We start from the raw sequence: 17,393 nt of genomic DNA, 5'->3' as shown, positions 1-17,393 counted from the left end.
ACCCGAACCCTTTAATCCACAGGGCCTAACAGTTACAGTCTAGGAGGTTCCTGTGCGGGACCGCCCTTTTTAGGGCGGCCACCCCGCCTAGGTTTAGGGACTGATTACAGGGCTTACTAGGGCGAGTTCAGGATCCCTAGGGCCCCGCTATCCCCACTCCCTCCCCATAGACAGTTAGGATCGGCCCTCCCCCCCCCCCCTATCCTATCTTACCCTCACCCCCTTTTTTTGAGGGTTATTTTACAATTATTAGTAGTATTACAACTTGCCGTGGAGTGGTCTGGATTCTTGCCTCCATCTCATCCTCTGTATATTTAATAATCATAGCCCCAGTAAGGGGTTTTGATATTTCTTTACAATTACATATGTTCCTAATACCCCGATTGTGGGATGTCCATAGATACACCAATCTTGGATTGGAACAATGCATTTTTGATAGCATTGTCCCTACACCAGGTTCATCTGCATACTGACCCCCTCTGTCAATTGCGACAATGACAGTTATACATGAGCGACAGTCAGCTATGCCTCGGTTTCTCGCCATCTATAGTTTGTATCCAGAATAATTGAATTCCTCCATTCCTTACCTTTTCTTCTACTATTTAACTAATACACCTACAGACATCGGCATCTGCTACTTGACAATGACAGCGCGGCGTGTCTTTGTTTACATGCGATCGCACGCCCCTTTTGGGGTCATAGGGGCGGTGCACACCGCGCTGCATATAAGCAGAATAGCCGACGGATGTGACGTCAGACGCCTTCGCTCCCCACACGAGGAGAGAGCGTCCGGACAACTCCGGCTCCCGCTGATAGCGGGACTGCACCTGCATACAGTTTACAGTTTGGCTAACCGTGAGTAATTATACACTATCAGCGTATAGTGTGGGGCTTTCTTTTCAGGTCTGTTCCCTCAAAATGGTCTTTTTTTTCTTTTATAGGTGGACCTGGTTTATGCCGACTGCATCATATCTCTGTGTGCATAAGTGACCCTAGGGACAGCTTTCTTCTTCCCCACAGGAATAAATACCTTGCATACATTATATCTTGCAGGTTTTATTAGGGATAGAAATTTCTTTTTAGGCTCCTGGGTCACTGTATTTATTTATATATTATGCTATGGATGTCATTGTATACTTAATTGACTCCTTTATTTTGCATATATAGAGATGTACCTTTCTCTTAACAGTTGATGGATATGGATGACTGAATATACATTTCATATCCTCTCGGTCATTGATTTATTCTTTCGTTTATACCCCCTGTGGACGCCCGCTATATACAAGCGAGCAGAAACGCGTTGGGTTTTTTGATTACTATTCTCTATAGGTGTGCAACTAAACTGCACCCTCTAGTGAGAGGTGACTTGGGACTGGCTGGGCCCTGCAGAGTCCCGAACACACCTTGTTAGTGTCTTTAATTAGACCGAGTTATTCATACTTTTGTCATAACACTAGACACTTGTTATTATCTTTAATTTGACATTAAAAGTTAAGTTTTATAGAGCACATCCTGGACACTGGTAGTCCTATTTTTCATAGTGCCTTGAATGTGTGCAAGGCATCATGAAATCTGAGGATTACCAATGGATTTTGGTTCGCACTGTACAGCCCAATGTCAGAAAGCTGGGTTTGCATCCGAGATCTTGGGTCTTCCAGCAGGACACTGACCACAAATATATGTCAAAAAGCACCGAAAAATAGATGGCAACAAAGCGCTGGAGAGTTCTGAAGTGTCCAGCAATGAGTCCAGATCTTAATCACATCAATCACAGATCAATCACAGATCTTAAAATTGCTGTTGGGAAATAAGAAAGACATGGAGAAGTTTGCAAAGGAAGAGTGGTCCAACATTCTGGCTGAGAGATGTGAGAAGCTTATTGATGGTTATAGGAAGCAACTGATTTCAGTTATTTTTTCAAAGGGTGTGCCACCAAATATTAAGTTAAGGGTGCCAATAATTTAGTCCAGCCCAATTAGCTTTTTTTCCTCCCTTTTTTGTTTAGCTTCAATACACACAAAGGGAATAAACATGTGTATTGCAAAACATGTGTTACTGCAATCCTTTTCTGTGAAGTGATTTGTATCATTGAAAAAGGGACTAGGTCCCGAAACGCGTCTGTATTGGCAAATGAAGTGTATTGGTTATTACAATCCATTGAAGTCCTGTTATTGCTGCGGATAGCGCCAGAGGAACCTGTTTTTTTCTTCACTACTGCTACATTCTGATCGTATTGGACCATCCAGGATCCGATTCCGGGAGGCGGCACCGCAAACATCACACAAGACGATTCATAGTGGTTGTGGCTGTGACACAACCCTAAAAGGTGAGCATAATACCTCACCGCTTGTTCCCGTATTTGACCATAATTTCTTTACCTATACGTACTGTCCCATGGGAGGCTCTGCCTGTTTGATTCTCTTGTAGTCAATCATCCTTTTCTGTGAGAAATGCTTAATTTTCTAGAAAAATTTCAGGGGTGCCAACATTTATGGCCATAGCTGTAAATACCGAAAAATTCAAAAATAAGTAAGTGTAGTTTGCCCTTGTTTGTAATTTCAATACCAACAGTTTAAATAGAATTTTCAAAAGGAGTGGCACTATTGGCAGAAAGACTAAGGAACAGCCTAGTTAACCCCTTAACCTGTTCAGGACACAGGGCGTATGCATACGCCCTGCACCCCAAGTCCTTAAGGACTGAGGGCGTATGGATACGCCCGTGGGAATTCCGGTCCCCATCGCTAGCCGGTTGGGGACCGGATCGGTATGCCTGCTGAAAGTCGGATGTGTAAATGAAATTTTTTTCTTTCACTAAAATGCAGTTTTTTCCCCAAATTTACCATTTTTACAAGAGGTAATAGGAGAAAATGCCCCCCAAAATTTGTAACCCCATTCCTTCTGAGTATGGAAATACCCCATATGTGGACATAAAGTGCTCTGTTGGCGCACCACAATGCTCAGAAGAGAAGGAGCCACATTTGGGTTTTTGAAAGACAATTTTGCTCAAATGGTTTTTGGGGGGCATGTGACATTAGGAAGCCCCTGTGGTGCCATAACAGCAAAAAAACAAAAAACAAAAAAAAACACATGGCATACTATTTTAGAAACTACACCCCTCAAGGCACGTAACAATGGATACAGTGAGCCTTAACATCCCATAGGTTTGATGTGTAAATAAAAATAATTCCACTAATATGCTGTTTTCCCCCCCAAATTTACCATTTTTACAAGAGGTTATGGCAAACTTTGTAACCCCATTTCTTCTGAGTATGGAAATACCCCATATGTGGATGTAAAGGGCTCTGCGGGTGAACTACAATGCTCAGAAGAGAAGGAATGCCATTGAGCTTTTGGAGAGAGAATTTGTTTTGAATGGAAGACAGGGGCCGTGTGCGTTTACAAAGCCACCATGCTATCAGAACAGTGGACCCCCCCGCACATGTGACCCCATTTTGGAAACTACACCCCTTACGGAATGTGATAAGGGGTGCAGTGAGCATTTACACCCCACTGGCATTTGACAGACTTTTGGAGCAGTGGGCTGTGCAGATGAAAAATTAAATTTTTCATTTTCACGGACCACTGTTCCAAAAATCTGTCAGACACTTTTCGTGTGTAAATGCTCACTGCACCCCTTATTACATTCTTTGAGGGGTGTAGTTTCAAAAATGGGTCACGTGTGTGTGTTCCACCATTCTGTCACCATGGGGGCTTTGTAAACGCACATGGCCTTCAATTCCAGCCAAATTCTCTCTCCAAAAGCCCAATGGCGCTCCTTCTCTTCTGAGCCCTGTAGTGCACCAGCGGAGCACTTTACATCCACATATGGGGTATTTCCTTACTCAGAAGAAATGGTGTTACAAATTATGGGGGGCTTTTTCCTATTACACCTTGTGAAAATGAAAAATTTTGGATAACACCAGCTTTGAAGTGAAAAAAAAATGTAATTTTCAAGTCCAACTTCTTCAAACACCTGTGGGTAGGTAAGGCTCACTATACCCCTTGTTATGTTCATTAAGGGGTGTAGTTTCCAAAATGGGGTCACATGTGGGTGTTATTTTTTTGTGTGTTTATGTCAGAACCACTGTAAGGATACGCCACCCCTGTGCAAATCACCTCAAATGTACATGGCGCTCTCACTCCTGAGCCTTGTTGTGCGCGAACAGACCATTTTACGTCCACATATGGGGTATTTCCGTACTCAGAAGAAATTGCGTTACAAATTTTGGGGGTCTCTTTTTCCTTTTATCATGAAAAGGATGGGGCAACACCAGCAAGTTAGTGTAAAAAATTTGAAAATTTTACAATAACATGCTGGAGTAGACCCCAACTTTACCTTTTCATAAGGAGTTAAAAGAGAAAAAGCCCCCCAAAATTTGTTAGGCAATTTCTCCGTACAGAAATACCCCATATGTGGCCTTAAACTGCTGCCATGAAATACGACAGGGTTCCGAAGTGAGAGCGCGCCATGCGTATTTACAAAGCCTGTGCTAGCATTTCTCCTGCGGTGTTGCTATCAGTGTGTGAAGAGTGGGAGAAGAGGGTTGCATTGAAAATCCAACACAATGGGCAGCACATTGAACACATTTTATAAGTGGTCAGAAACTTGTAAATAACTCATGAAAGAATAACGTTACGTTAAAACCAAGTACATCATTGTTTTTCTTGTGAAATTCCCAATAAGTTTGATGTGTCACAGGACCCTCTTCCTTTTGAAACTACACTGTACAGTGGTCCCTCAACATACCATGGTAATTCGTTCCAAACAAGCCATCGTTTGTCGAATCCATCGTATGTTGAGGGATTCGTGCAATGTAAAGTATAGGAAGCTGTACTCACCTGTCCCCGCCGCTCCCGATGGTGACCCCGGCCTCCGCTGGGCTCTCCGCTCTCTTCTCCTGTCCTCTGCTGTCTTCTCCGGTCCTCTTCTGTCTTCTTCGGTCCTCTTCTGTCTTCCGCAAGGCCTTACGGGGCCTGCGTAGCGACATCATTACGCCGCTGCGTACGCCATTCCTATTGGATGACATGCGCAGCAGCGTATTGACGTCATCGGAGAGGGCCGAGAAGACACCGGAAGACCAGCGCTGGACCCCGAGGGCACCCCGGAGCATGGTGGAGGGGTAAGTAATATTTACCGCACCACACGGGGAACAATAAGCTGCTATCCGGCAGCAGCTTAAGCATTTGGCGCTGCCGGATAGCACTTAATGCAATGGCCCCGACATAAAAAAGCATTGTATGTCGATGCTGACATCGACATGCGATGGCCTCTGAGAGGCCATCGTATGTCGATTTCATCATATGTCGGGGCCATCGTAGGTCGGGGGGGTCACTGTAATTTCATATTTTCCAGGTGGTGCCGTCATTGGCCAGTTGGTCTCGGCCCCTCATCTCCCCGCCGCCGCCACTCATGCCTCCCCCCCGCCATCACTGCCACCCCGCCACCGCTCATCTCCCCCCGCCACTGTTCACCGTGGCGGCGGTGGAGAGATGAACGCCGGAGGAGAGATGAACGGCGGTGGGAGAGGGAGAGAGAGATGAGCGGTGGCAAGTTGGGGGGGAGAGTTGAGCGGCAGGGGAGAGATTAGCCGCGGGGGAGAGATGAGCGCTGGTGGGGGAGATGAGGGGCGGCGACTTTTTAAATTCACTTGCGACATTTTAAAGAAGGTTTGCGACTTTTATTTGCCTACGTGCGACTTTCACACATCATGAATACTTGACCACTGCAAAGTGAGAACTGAAATTTGTTTCTAACTTTTTGCTTACCTACAAAAGTTGCACAAAAAAATGCATAGGCACATGTGCGACTTTTGTAAGCAAAAAAAGGCTCTAAATACCTTGATAAATGTCCCCCCATTGTTGCTGTTTTTCAGCTTAATTCATCCTGATGGAGGAGTGCTGCTCCCTCCCCCAATGTTCACATGCCACTGCTACTGCACTACAAGGGTCTTCTATGATAAAATTTTGGAAACCTCACAATAAAACTATTGTTCATTCAGGACCACAGAGGTGAAGAGATGGAAGAGACAACTACTTACTGAGACTCTTTTCATTTTTGATCTATCGGAAGAGCTTTGTATGTGTGCTGTCCCGATACTGGACTCGGTCCCGTACCTTTGGTTTTAAGTCCCCATAGTCAGAGTTCCTCAAGCTGATAGGGCTCTCCTGGTGGGTTAACCCCTAGTCGCCTCCTAGTGTTCTTAAAATTGTATATTTTAATATGGTATAATGTAGTGTAAGTAATGTACAGGACCTTAGGTCACGTGATCAATGATATTTGTGTTATATTTGAGGTTAAGGACCTTCGGGTCATGTGATGAGTTCACGTGTTATATCCACAATCCTTTGTATTAGGACTGAAAGGTTTGGGAAACCAATAAGCTTTGAGCCTGCCCCCTTCAGATATAAGGGCGCTGTATCCAATGATCGCTCTCTTTCCTCCGGGGTATGACTGCGAGCGGAGCACTGTGTAATTCTACAAGCAAATTAGGCCTGAAGCCTACCAATTTCAGCTGCATACTGAACCGTGAGTTTATCCAACTCCATCCTAAAATCCCACGTGACTACTGAACCTATAATATACCCCTAAATTCAGTGGAACAGCGTAAAGCAAAAATTCAAAGCTTATTCCCTACAAGGTCCCAGACAACCTGTGAGGAGCCTAAATTCCGGTCCTCTTGTAAAAACATTTGTTAATTGCATCCTGCATAAAAGCTGCAGTAAAGTTATTTCAAGTTCAATACAATTCCGGCTGTGGACAATCCTTTATTCCTCCCTATCGTTCCTGGGACGGGTGGTGGTAGGATATACAGTGGGGATCAAAAGTTTGGGCACCCCAGGTAAAAATTTGTATTAATGTACATAAAGAAGCCAAGGAAAGATGGATACATCTCCAAAAGGCATCAAATTACAGATTAGACAGTCCTATAATATGTCAACAAAAGTTAGATTTTATTTCCATCATTGACACTTTCAAAATAACAGAAAACAAAAAAATGGCGTCTGCAAAAGCTTGGGCACCCTGCAAAATTTATAGCATGCACTGCCCCCTTTGGCAAGTATCACAGCTTGTAAATGCTTTTTGTAGCCAGCCAAGAGGCGTTCAGTTTTTGTTTGAGGTATCTTTGCCCATTCTTTCTTACAAAAGTCTTCCAGTTCTTTGAGATTTCTGGGCTGTCTGTTACGCACTGCTCTTTTAAGGTCTTTCCATAGATTTTCAATTATGTTGCGATCAGGAGATTCTGAAGGCCATGGCAAAACCTTCAGTTTACACCTCTTGATGTTATCCCCCGTGGATTTCGAGGTGTGTTTAGGATCATTATCCATTTGTAGAAGCCATCCTCTCTCTTACTTCAGCTTTTTCACAGATGGCATCAAGTTAGCATCCAAAATTTGCTGAAATTTTATTGAATCCATTTTTCCTTCTACTCGTGAGATGTTCCCTGTGCCACTGGCTGCAATACAACCCCAAAGCATGATTGATCCACCCCAATGCTTAACAGTTGGACAGAGGTTCTTTTCAGTAAATTCTGTTCCCCTTCTTCTCCAAACGTACCTTTGCTCATTCCGGCCAAAAAGTTCAATTTTAACCTCATCGGTCCACAGAACTTGTTTCTAAAATGCATCAGTCTTGTGTATATGTTCATTTGCAAAGTTCAAATGTTGATTTTTGTGGTGAGGATGTAGAAGAAGTTTTCTTCTGATGACTCTTCCAGGAAGACCATAGTTGTACAAGTATCTCTTTATAGTGGAATAGTGTACCACAACTCCAGTGTCGGCCAGATCTTTCTGGAGGGATTGTGCAGTCAAACATGGGTTTTGAATTGTTTTTCTCACAATCCTGCATGCTGTCCTGTCTGATATTTTTCTTGGTCTTCCAGATCTTGCTTTAACTTCCACTGTTCCTGCCATTTCTTAATTACATTCCAAACAGAGGATATTGACATCTGAAAACGTTATGCTATCTTCTTATAGCCTTCTCCAGCTTTGTGAGCGTCAACTATTTTCAGTTTCAGATTTCTAGACAACTGCTTAGAAGAAACCATGGTGCTGATTGTTGGGGCAAGGTCAGATGAGTCTGGGCATTTAAAACCTTTGATATTGACATCACCTGGTCTTCCCAGATGATGATTGAGAACAATCCATGACACTGAGAGGTCTCAGGTTTGCAAAGGGGGGAGTGCATGCTATAAAGTCTGCAGGGTGCCCAAACTTTTGCAGACGCCATTTCTTTTGTTTTCTTTTATTTTGAAAGTTTAAATGATGGAAATAAAATCTAACTTTTGTTGACATATTATAAGAATGTCTAATCTGTAATTTGATGCCTTTTGGAGATTTTTCCATCTTTCCTTGGCTTCTTTATGCATATTAATACAAATTTTTACCTGGGATGCCCAAACTTTTGATCCCCACTGTATATATACATTGAGGAAACACCCACCCTGGTGTCACGACAATTAAGGGTTAAACCTATACCCAGCAACACTACCCTGCAACACCCCTGTTCACCCCTCATCCCAAATCACCACATATGTAATCCCCCAACGTGTGATTCATTTTTTTTGATCCCCTGTTTGTAAACCCCCATGGGTGATCTGTCTAAAGAATTGTGTATGTAAACACCTTATGTGTGATACTTTTTGAAGAGCCCTTGTATGTAATCCCCAAACTGGAGATCTAATCCCCCCATGTGTTACACTGTAAGGGTAGCCCCAGTATCTAATCTCATGTGTGATCTGTCTGCGGAGCTGTGTATCTAATCCCTCTCTGTGTGCTATTGTCTGATAAATTGTGTATGTAATCCCCCTATGTCTGTTAGTGGATGGTAATCCTATCATTTGTGCTAATGATGTTACTTGTTATCCTGTCAGGTAAAATAGTGCTGTTGTTTTTTTTTTTTTTAAGTGTAACACTACAATTTAAAGGAGATTATCTACACACAATGTTTAAAAGTGTGTCCCCTATTAGTAATGATTACATGAGGAGGATGTTTGTTACTTTGAGTCACCCCAGTAGTAAGACGATTACATAATGAGGAGGTTTGTTACAGTGTGTCACCCCAGTAGTAAGGAGATTACATGAGAATGAGGTCTGTTACAGTGTGTCAACCCAGTAGTAAGGAGATTACATGAAGAGGAGGTTTGTTACAGGGTGTCAACCCAGTAGTAAGGAGATTACATGAAGAGGAGGTTTGTTACAGTGTGTCACCCCAGTAGTAAGGAGATTACATGAGGATGAGGTCTGTTACAGTGTGTCACCCCAGTAGTAAGGAGATTACATGAGGATGAGGTCTGTTACAGTGTGTCACCCCAGTAGTAAGGAGATTACATGAGGAGGAGGTTTGTTACAGTGTGTCACCCCAATAGTAAGTAGATTACATGAGGAGGAGGTCTGTTACAGTGTGTCACCCCAGTAGTAAGGAGATTACATGAGGATGAGGTCTGTTACAGTGTGTCACCCCAGTAGTAAGACGATTACATAATGAGGAGGTTTGTTACAGTGTGTCACCCCAGTAGTAAGGAGATTATATGAGGATGAGGTCTGTTACAGTGTGTCACCCCAGTAGTAAGGAGATTACATGAGGAGGAGGTTTGTTACAGTGTGTCACCCCAATAGTAAGGAGATTACATGAGGATGAGGTCTGTTACAGTGTGTCAACCCAGTAGTAAGGAGATTACATGAAGAGGAGGTTTGTTACAGTGTGTCAACCCAGTAGTAAGGAGATTACATGAAGAGGAGGTTTGTTACAGTGTGTCACCCCAGTAGTAAGGAGATCACATGAGGATGAGGTTTGTTACAGTGTGTCACCCCAGTAGTAAGGAGATTACATGAGAATGAGGTCTGTTACAGTGTGTCAACCCAGTAGTAAGGTGATTACATGAGGAGGAGGTTTGTTACAGTGTGTCAACCCAGTAGTAAGGAGATTACATGAAGAGGAGGTTTGTTACAGTGTGTCACCCCAGTAGTAAGGAGATTACATGAGGATGAGGTTTGTTACAGTGTGTCACCCCAGTAGTAAGGAGATTACATGAGGATGAGGTTTGTTACAGTGTTTCACCCCAGTTGTGAGGAGATTACACCATATGGAGTATTTTTTTTTTTTTTTTTAGAGTTTGTCACCCAAGTAGTAAAGGGATTACATGAGGAGGAGGTTTGTTACAGTGTTTCACCCCAGTTGTAAGGAGATTACACCATAAGGAGTTTTTTTTTCACAGTTTGTCACCCAAGTAGTAAGGACATAACGTGTGAAGGAGGTTTGTTACAGTGTGTCACCCAAGTAGTAAGGAGATTACATGAGGAGGAGGTTTGTAACAATGTGTAACCCCTGTAATAAAGAGTTTACAGGAAGTTGAGGATTATTACTCTATAATATCACAGTAGGAAGGAGATTTTATAAGGAAGGGGGTTCAAACAGAGTGTTATAACAGTAGTAAGGAGATGACATAAGGATACATTTTGATACAGTGTGTAATGTCATTAGAAAGGAAATGACATGAGCATGATGTTTGTAAAAGTGTGTGACCACTGTATTAAGGAGATTACATGATGACATTTTTTTAGGACAGTGTGTCACCCCAATTGTACGTTGTGATGCATTAACCCCTTAAGGACTCAGCCCATTTTGGCCATAAGGACTCAGACAATTACATTTTTACGTTTTCGTTTTTTCCTCCTCGCCTTCTAAAAATCATAACTCTTTTATATTTTCATCGCCAGACTAGTATGAGGGCTTTGTAATGACATCACTCATTATATCATAAAATGTATAGCGCAACCAAAAAACACTATTTTTGTGGGGAAATTAAAAAGAAAAACGCAATTTTGCTAATTTTGGAAGGTTTCGTTTTCACGCCGTACAATTTACGGTAAAAATTACGTGTGTTCTTTATTCTGAGGGTCAATACGATTAAAATGATACCCATTATTACATACTTTTATATTATTGTTGTGCTTAAAAAAATCACAAACTTTTTAACCAAATTAGTACGTTTATAATCCCTTTATTTTGATGACCTATAACTTTTTAATTTTTCTGTATAAGCGGCGGTGTGAGGGCTCATTTTTTGCGCCATGATCTGTACTTTTTTTGATACCACATTTGCATGTAAAAAACTTTTAATAAATTTTTTATAATTTTTTTTAAATAAAATGTATTAAAAAAGTAGCAATTTTGGACTTTTTTTTTTTTAACGTTCACGCCGTTCACCGTACGGGATCATTTTATTTTAATAGTTCGGACATTTACGCACGCAGCGATACCAAATATGTCTATTAAATTTATTTTTTACGCTTTTTGGGGGTAAAATAGGAAAAAACTGACGTTTTACTTTTTTATTGGGGGAGGGGATTTTTCCCTTTTTTTTACTTTTAATTTTAAATTTTTTTAAATATTTTTTTACACTTGAATAGTCCCCATAGGGGACTATACTGATCTGTTCTATGTATAGGACATAGAACAGATCAGTGTTATCGGTTATCTTCTGCTCTGGTCTGCTCGATCTCAGACCAGAGCAGAAGATGCCGGGAGCCGGACAGAGGGAGGTAAGGGGACCTCCGTGCGGCGTTCTGAATGATCGGATCCCCGCAGCAGTGCGGACGATCAGATCATTCATTGAAATTGCGTACTGCCGCAGATGCCGGGATCTGTATTGATCCCGGCATCTGAGGGGTTAATGGCGGACACCCGCGAGATCGTGGGCGTCGGCCATTGCCGGCGGGTCCCTGGCTGCGATCAGCAGCCGGGATCAGCCGCGCATGACATGGGCATCGCTCCGATGCCCGCCGTTATGTACAGGACGAAAATGTACGTCGTGGTGCGTTAAGTACCACCGCACCAGGACGTACATTTACGTCCTGCGTCCTTAAGGGGTTAAAGTGCATAGACAGGGTACGTTTCTTTAGGTATGCAAATAGTGCTCTGTGCTGACATCTTGATCTGTCTCTGGATTTTGGAAGCGCTTGAGAGGTTTGCTCTGTGCATTTGATCATACTTTTCACTGGTCAAGAGACAGACAGTGATGTGAACAGAGAGCACAGTGGGCAGACAGAAAAAACTAACTCTACTTCTTCATTTGATTTAAAAAAAATAGTATTATTTAGAAACTATTACACTTTTTTTTTTTATAGTTTACAAGACCAAAATGGATTTCAAACCTATTAAAAAATTTGAATACTGACCATATACATTTTTGTACTGATATTGGTAAATTTGTCCCTATGGTGAGGAATCCATCACCATGAGTACAACATTTTAATATTTTAGGCCGGAACCCTGTAACGCTCCCAAAACTTCCATTCACCTTCAATCCAAGCCCCAAACCAGGATTCCAATCCTATAGATGAAATCCTATACATTTGACCTAATTCACGCCATCAAAAAAGTACCAGACACAATGGCCCACATTTATCATTGTAGTGTAAGTGAAGCATTTTTTTACACTTTTTTTGTGTGCAGGTAATGTGTAGGGGCACCAAATGTATTAAATGGTCAAAGCGCATTTGATAAATTTTGTGCAGGTCACATTTTCTGAAATTTCTCTCTTCACATACACCAAAAAGCTACACCATGTCTGGGCTGGTGTTGTTTTAGAGACTTTTCAGTGGCTTTGCGCCTTTTTTGGTCCTTTTCACAAAAAGGTGCAGTTGATAAAACCCTTCCATATCATGTCTATTGCCAAAAGCAGTGGATTGCCATTCAAAATCAGCAGAAATGTATAAACAAAAAGGGGCAAAAAATGGCGCAAAAAACCCTGCTTGCTCCTTTTTTTAGACAAAAAAACTGCCTAAAGACAATGATAAATGTGGGCCAATGTCATTAAAAATTTTGAAAAATCATTATACTATCCATTGGCACAATAATAAAAACCAAACCACTGATACTAACCATGCACTATAACATTTAGCACCAGCCAATTGTGGAAATAGATAGGTAACCTGCAATCCTAATCCCCCCTCCCTCTAAAATAAACCAAAGCCAATATTCAACTGCTTACCCCATATCTTATTGATCAACAACTTAACATATTCAAAATGTATTCCTCTCAACAACTTCGGAGGGGTGAAAATGCAGACATCCCTTGTGGCAGGGACATTTCTGAAAGGGTCTTCATTTTTTTTTAAACTTCCCAACATTCACCCATACTACCTATAGCCAACTTATCAAGTATGTCATGGTTGTGTCTTTTTTGTATATTTAGGTCTAAAAGATGGCCATTTTTTAAAATGTTTTATATAGAGCTTTTCATACATTGTGTGTTATAGCAAATTAGACCAGAACAGTGTTTCAGAACAATGTTGCCTCCAGTTGTTGCAAAACCAGAATTCCCAGCATGCCTTTAAAGGGGTACTCCGGGGGAAAACTTTTTTTTTTTTTTTAAATCAACTGGTGCCAGAAAGTTAAACAGATTTGTAAATTACTTCTATTAAAGGACATCTGCAGCGTTACAAACACTTATCCCCTATCCTCAAGAGCCTCAAGTGTTTGATCGCATGACGTTGCGGCCGGCACGCCTCCTCCATACATCTCTATGGGAGAGGCGGGGAGGCAGCATTCATGCCTCCCCGCATCCCCCATAGAACTGTATGGGGACGGGGAGGAGACGGGGCATCACCGTTGACCTCTAGGTCGACGCTACGCGCCTTAGCGGTTGGACTCGCCACGATCAAACACTTATGCCCTATCCTGTGGATAGGGGATAAGTGTAATGCCGCTGCAGTTGTCCTTTAAACAAATCTTAATCTTTCTAGTACTTATTAGCTGCTGAATACTACAGAGGAAATTCTTTTCTTTTTGGAACACAGAGCTCTCTGCTGACATCATGACCACAGTGCTCTCTGCTGACATCTCTGTCCATTTTAGGAACTGTCCAGAGTAGGAGAAAATCCCCATGGTAAACATATGCTGCTCTGGACAGTTCCTAAAATGGACAGAGATGTCAGCAGAGAGCACTGTGCTTGTGATGTCAGCAGAGAGCACTGTTCCAAAAAGAAAAGAATTTCCTCTGTAGTATTCAACAGCTAATAAGTACTGGAAGGATTAAGATTTTTTTTTAATAGAAGTAATTTACTAATCTGTTTAACTTTCTGGCACCAGTTGATTTAAAAAAAAAGTTTTCCACGGGAGTACCCCTTTAATGTTTTGCCAGGATGTACAACATATAAAACGTTTTTGAACATGACGGTGCCCATTTAAATTTGTTTTTCTAAATAAATGTTTAGAAGCCCCATTCATACTAAACGTTTGAATCATCACATCCCATCTTAAAATAATGTAAACAAAAATAAACATTTATGGTATTGCAGCAAGCAGAAATATCTAAACTATTAAAATATATAAGAAAAAGCACAGACAATCGTGTAAACGTAAAAAAAATACTAAAGTCCAAAATTGCTCAGTTTTAGGGTCACTTCATATACAAAAAAAAAATATTAAAAATTAAAAGTCATCAAAAAGTCCCATCAAATCTAAAAGGGTACCGGTAAAAACTACAGATCACCACGCAAAAATGAGTGTTAATACAGTCAGAATTTTAAGCATACTAATAATAACCTATATAAATTGGTAAATCACTGTAATTGTATGCACTTATAGGATAAAAATAACATGTTTTTACCAAAAAGTGCACTGAAAGAAACAGAAGCCATAAGAATTAGCTAAATGTCACTTTTCTTAAAATTTCAGGTTTAGTTTGAGATACAGTATATGAAATAAATGAAATTTACCTGAGCAGCTTCCTCAGCCTTCCTGTGAGTGTAGAGAATGAAACACTTAGTTCAGTCAGATGGGCCATGTTGCTTAGTTTCTCTCCAATGTTACTTAATACAGCATCATCCTCTGGTGTATAATGTGTAACATTAAATGTTCTTGTTGGTAGAGTGAGAGACTTAAGTTGAGGGAAAGTGAGATTGTTAAGAAGTACTTCAAGATGGTAAAGTTCTAAATGGACATTGTGAACTATTTCTAACTTGTGTATAGAATTGGGCTCAACAAGTTTTAAAATATAAAAAAGCTTTCTCAAAGCTAAACTGTCTGCCCTAAAATCCACACATCTTATCTTCAGTGGGCAGTGACATCGCATAAGTAAAGCTTGCACCACAATGTCATAATTCTTCTCTGTGACGAAAAGATTACAGAAGATATCTATGTCAATGTCAAATATGGATGGGTCAAAATCAAATCTCTGCAACTCTATCAGAAGTTCAAAACAAAGGTGAGAAACCATTTCTGTTCTTGCCCATCTTCCCAATGATTTCTTACATTGGCATGGCTGAAATTCAATGTCTTGAATTGTTGTCAGGTCTACAACTTTAAGCTTTTTTGAGTAAGTTGTTGAGGGATTCAGTACATAGTTCTTCAAGCCCTTCAGACAAGCTGACAAGCTACGTTGACATGCCCAGTGGCCGATATCTTCAGGATAGTCCAGTGTTTTGCCGAGTAGTTTGCCAAAGTTGAAATCCTGTTGAGGCCAATTCTCAACCAACATAACAATTATTTCCTCTTTTTCATGAAAGTAACAAGCCTTTAGTAACAGTGGGTATAGATTATGTGCCACACTCCTGATATGTTTTTTAGCATATTCCTGGTTGGATATAAAGCTCTCTGCCCCGATCAATCTCAGTGTCTTCATGCTGTTGCTGATCTTTTCCCTTCTTGTCTTGGTCGCTGTTTTGTTGCTCTCTTCTCACCGTGTCATGATGCTTTATTTTTAGTTGCAGCTGACACTGGAATTTGTTGGGAGAGGACAACCTCCAGCCTGTCAGGCTCAATTTTACAATATGATTAGTCAGCCAGAAATTCTGTTTTCCTGGGGATAGTAGCAGACACTTATAAAAATTAGTATACAGATTTCTATGAAGAAGGAAACAGCTGTAATATATTCAATTTCTTTACTGTTTAAAATATAAAACCTTGACCCAATTTATAAATTTGGTTTCAATGACAAAATATTTCATAGCTTTCCATAAAAAGCCCCACTCCACCCTGTAAAATGCTTTAGCAGCATCTAAAAGACAGGATGAGCGGGATGGACCTTCACCCAATTGAAAAGACTCTTCTGATATTTTCCTGTTCAGTTCTGTTTTTCATAAACTCTGCCTGATCTCGGTCTATAATATAATTCATACTAGGTTTAATTCGTAGTGTGAGAAGTTTAGAATTTTTTTTTCGGTATTCAATAGGGCGATAGGTCTATAAAACTGTACCTCCCTAGGGTCTGTTTTTTGGGGGAATTAATACAATCAGTGCCTCACTCATTGAGGCAGGCAAGTGACCCTCTTAACAGAATTCCTGAAGAACTTCTAGCAATTTCAATAATAATGTAGACCCATACTGACGATACACCTCAAACGGTAGCCCGTCTGGTCCGAGAGAAGTACTGCTTAAAAAGAATTTAAGAGCATTATCTAACTCCTGGTAGGTAAATTCTGAATCAATTATGTTTTTCTGATTCTCATTCTGCTCAGGGATAGTCAGAATAGTTCAAAAAATGTGTCTAGTTGTCATGTCTGTCCACAGCTATTGGACTTGCTGTGTGTGAACAGTTTTATGTTCCCCGGGCACGGAATAGTTAATTTATCTGGCTTTTTCAGCCTCAGCCTCTGTTAGCCAATAGCCTTTAGGGTGTGTCTATTTAAAGTCAGCCCAGCCTAGCCTGGGCTGGTGATTGACTTAATTTCATCCTGACTTACTAACATGCTGGCTATGCGGCTAATGGAGGCTTGGTGAAACACTCTTTGTTTGAGCTATCTCTGTTTTAGCATGCACTTTGTATTTTCTGGTTTTAGCCATGTTAGGTGGCATGCTCTTAGTGGATTTTAAGCTGTGTTTGTTTAGTCGGTTTCAGGATTTGCTTATCCTTTCTGCTATGTGCCCGTTCACACTGTGCTTTCTCTTGTATCAGTTCATGTGAAGTTCTGTGTTTTATATTTCTGTTTTTCTACTGGGTCAGCTTCTGACCACACTGTGGAGTGTGCCGCTGGCCAGTAGTCTAATTGGATTTATTATTAATGGCTACTCCTATAGTGGAGTGGAGTGTGCAGTTTGTGTGTCCAGTGTCCTATGTTGGGCATACTAGTAGGGTAATCACAAGTATAATGCGTTTCGGCCACTGCCTTTCTCAGGCTGACATCAGTCTGAGAAAGGCAGTGGCCAAAACACATTATACTTGTGATTTGCACCGTGGGAATTAAACACGTTCATATTTGCAAAAGCATCCAGCGAGTGCCGGGATTTCTTTACCCTTCTAGTATTCTGCTTTCCACGAGCACCGCCAACACCTGAGTGCTGACCCTCCTTGCTTTGTTTTCCTATGTTAGGCATCACTGTTTCTGTCCCATGGGGACAATCCCGTCTACTGGAGGTTTCCTGAGGGATTGCGATTTTTGTCTTGTTTTCA

General features: G+C 41.3%; 1 protein-coding gene across 1 annotated transcript in view; it reads right to left on the bottom strand.

The window, feature by feature from the left end:
• LRRC14B (leucine rich repeat containing 14B) overlaps positions 1-15,626 on the bottom strand; it is a 33,590-nt gene extending 17,964 nt beyond the window's left edge. The window contains exon 1 of the mRNA XM_056545306.1: positions 14,722-15,626. Coding sequence (XP_056401281.1) covers positions 14,722-15,626 — 905 coding nt within the window. The remainder of the gene's footprint in view (positions 1-14,721) is intronic.
• Positions 15,627-17,393: the final 1,767 nt, after the last annotated feature.

This window comes from Hyla sarda, chromosome 11 (assembly GCF_029499605.1).
Source record: "Hyla sarda isolate aHylSar1 chromosome 11, aHylSar1.hap1, whole genome shotgun sequence".
Classification (NCBI taxonomy): domain Eukaryota; kingdom Metazoa; phylum Chordata; class Amphibia; order Anura; family Hylidae; genus Hyla; species Hyla sarda.
This window is presented reverse-complemented; position numbering and strand designations above follow the sequence as displayed.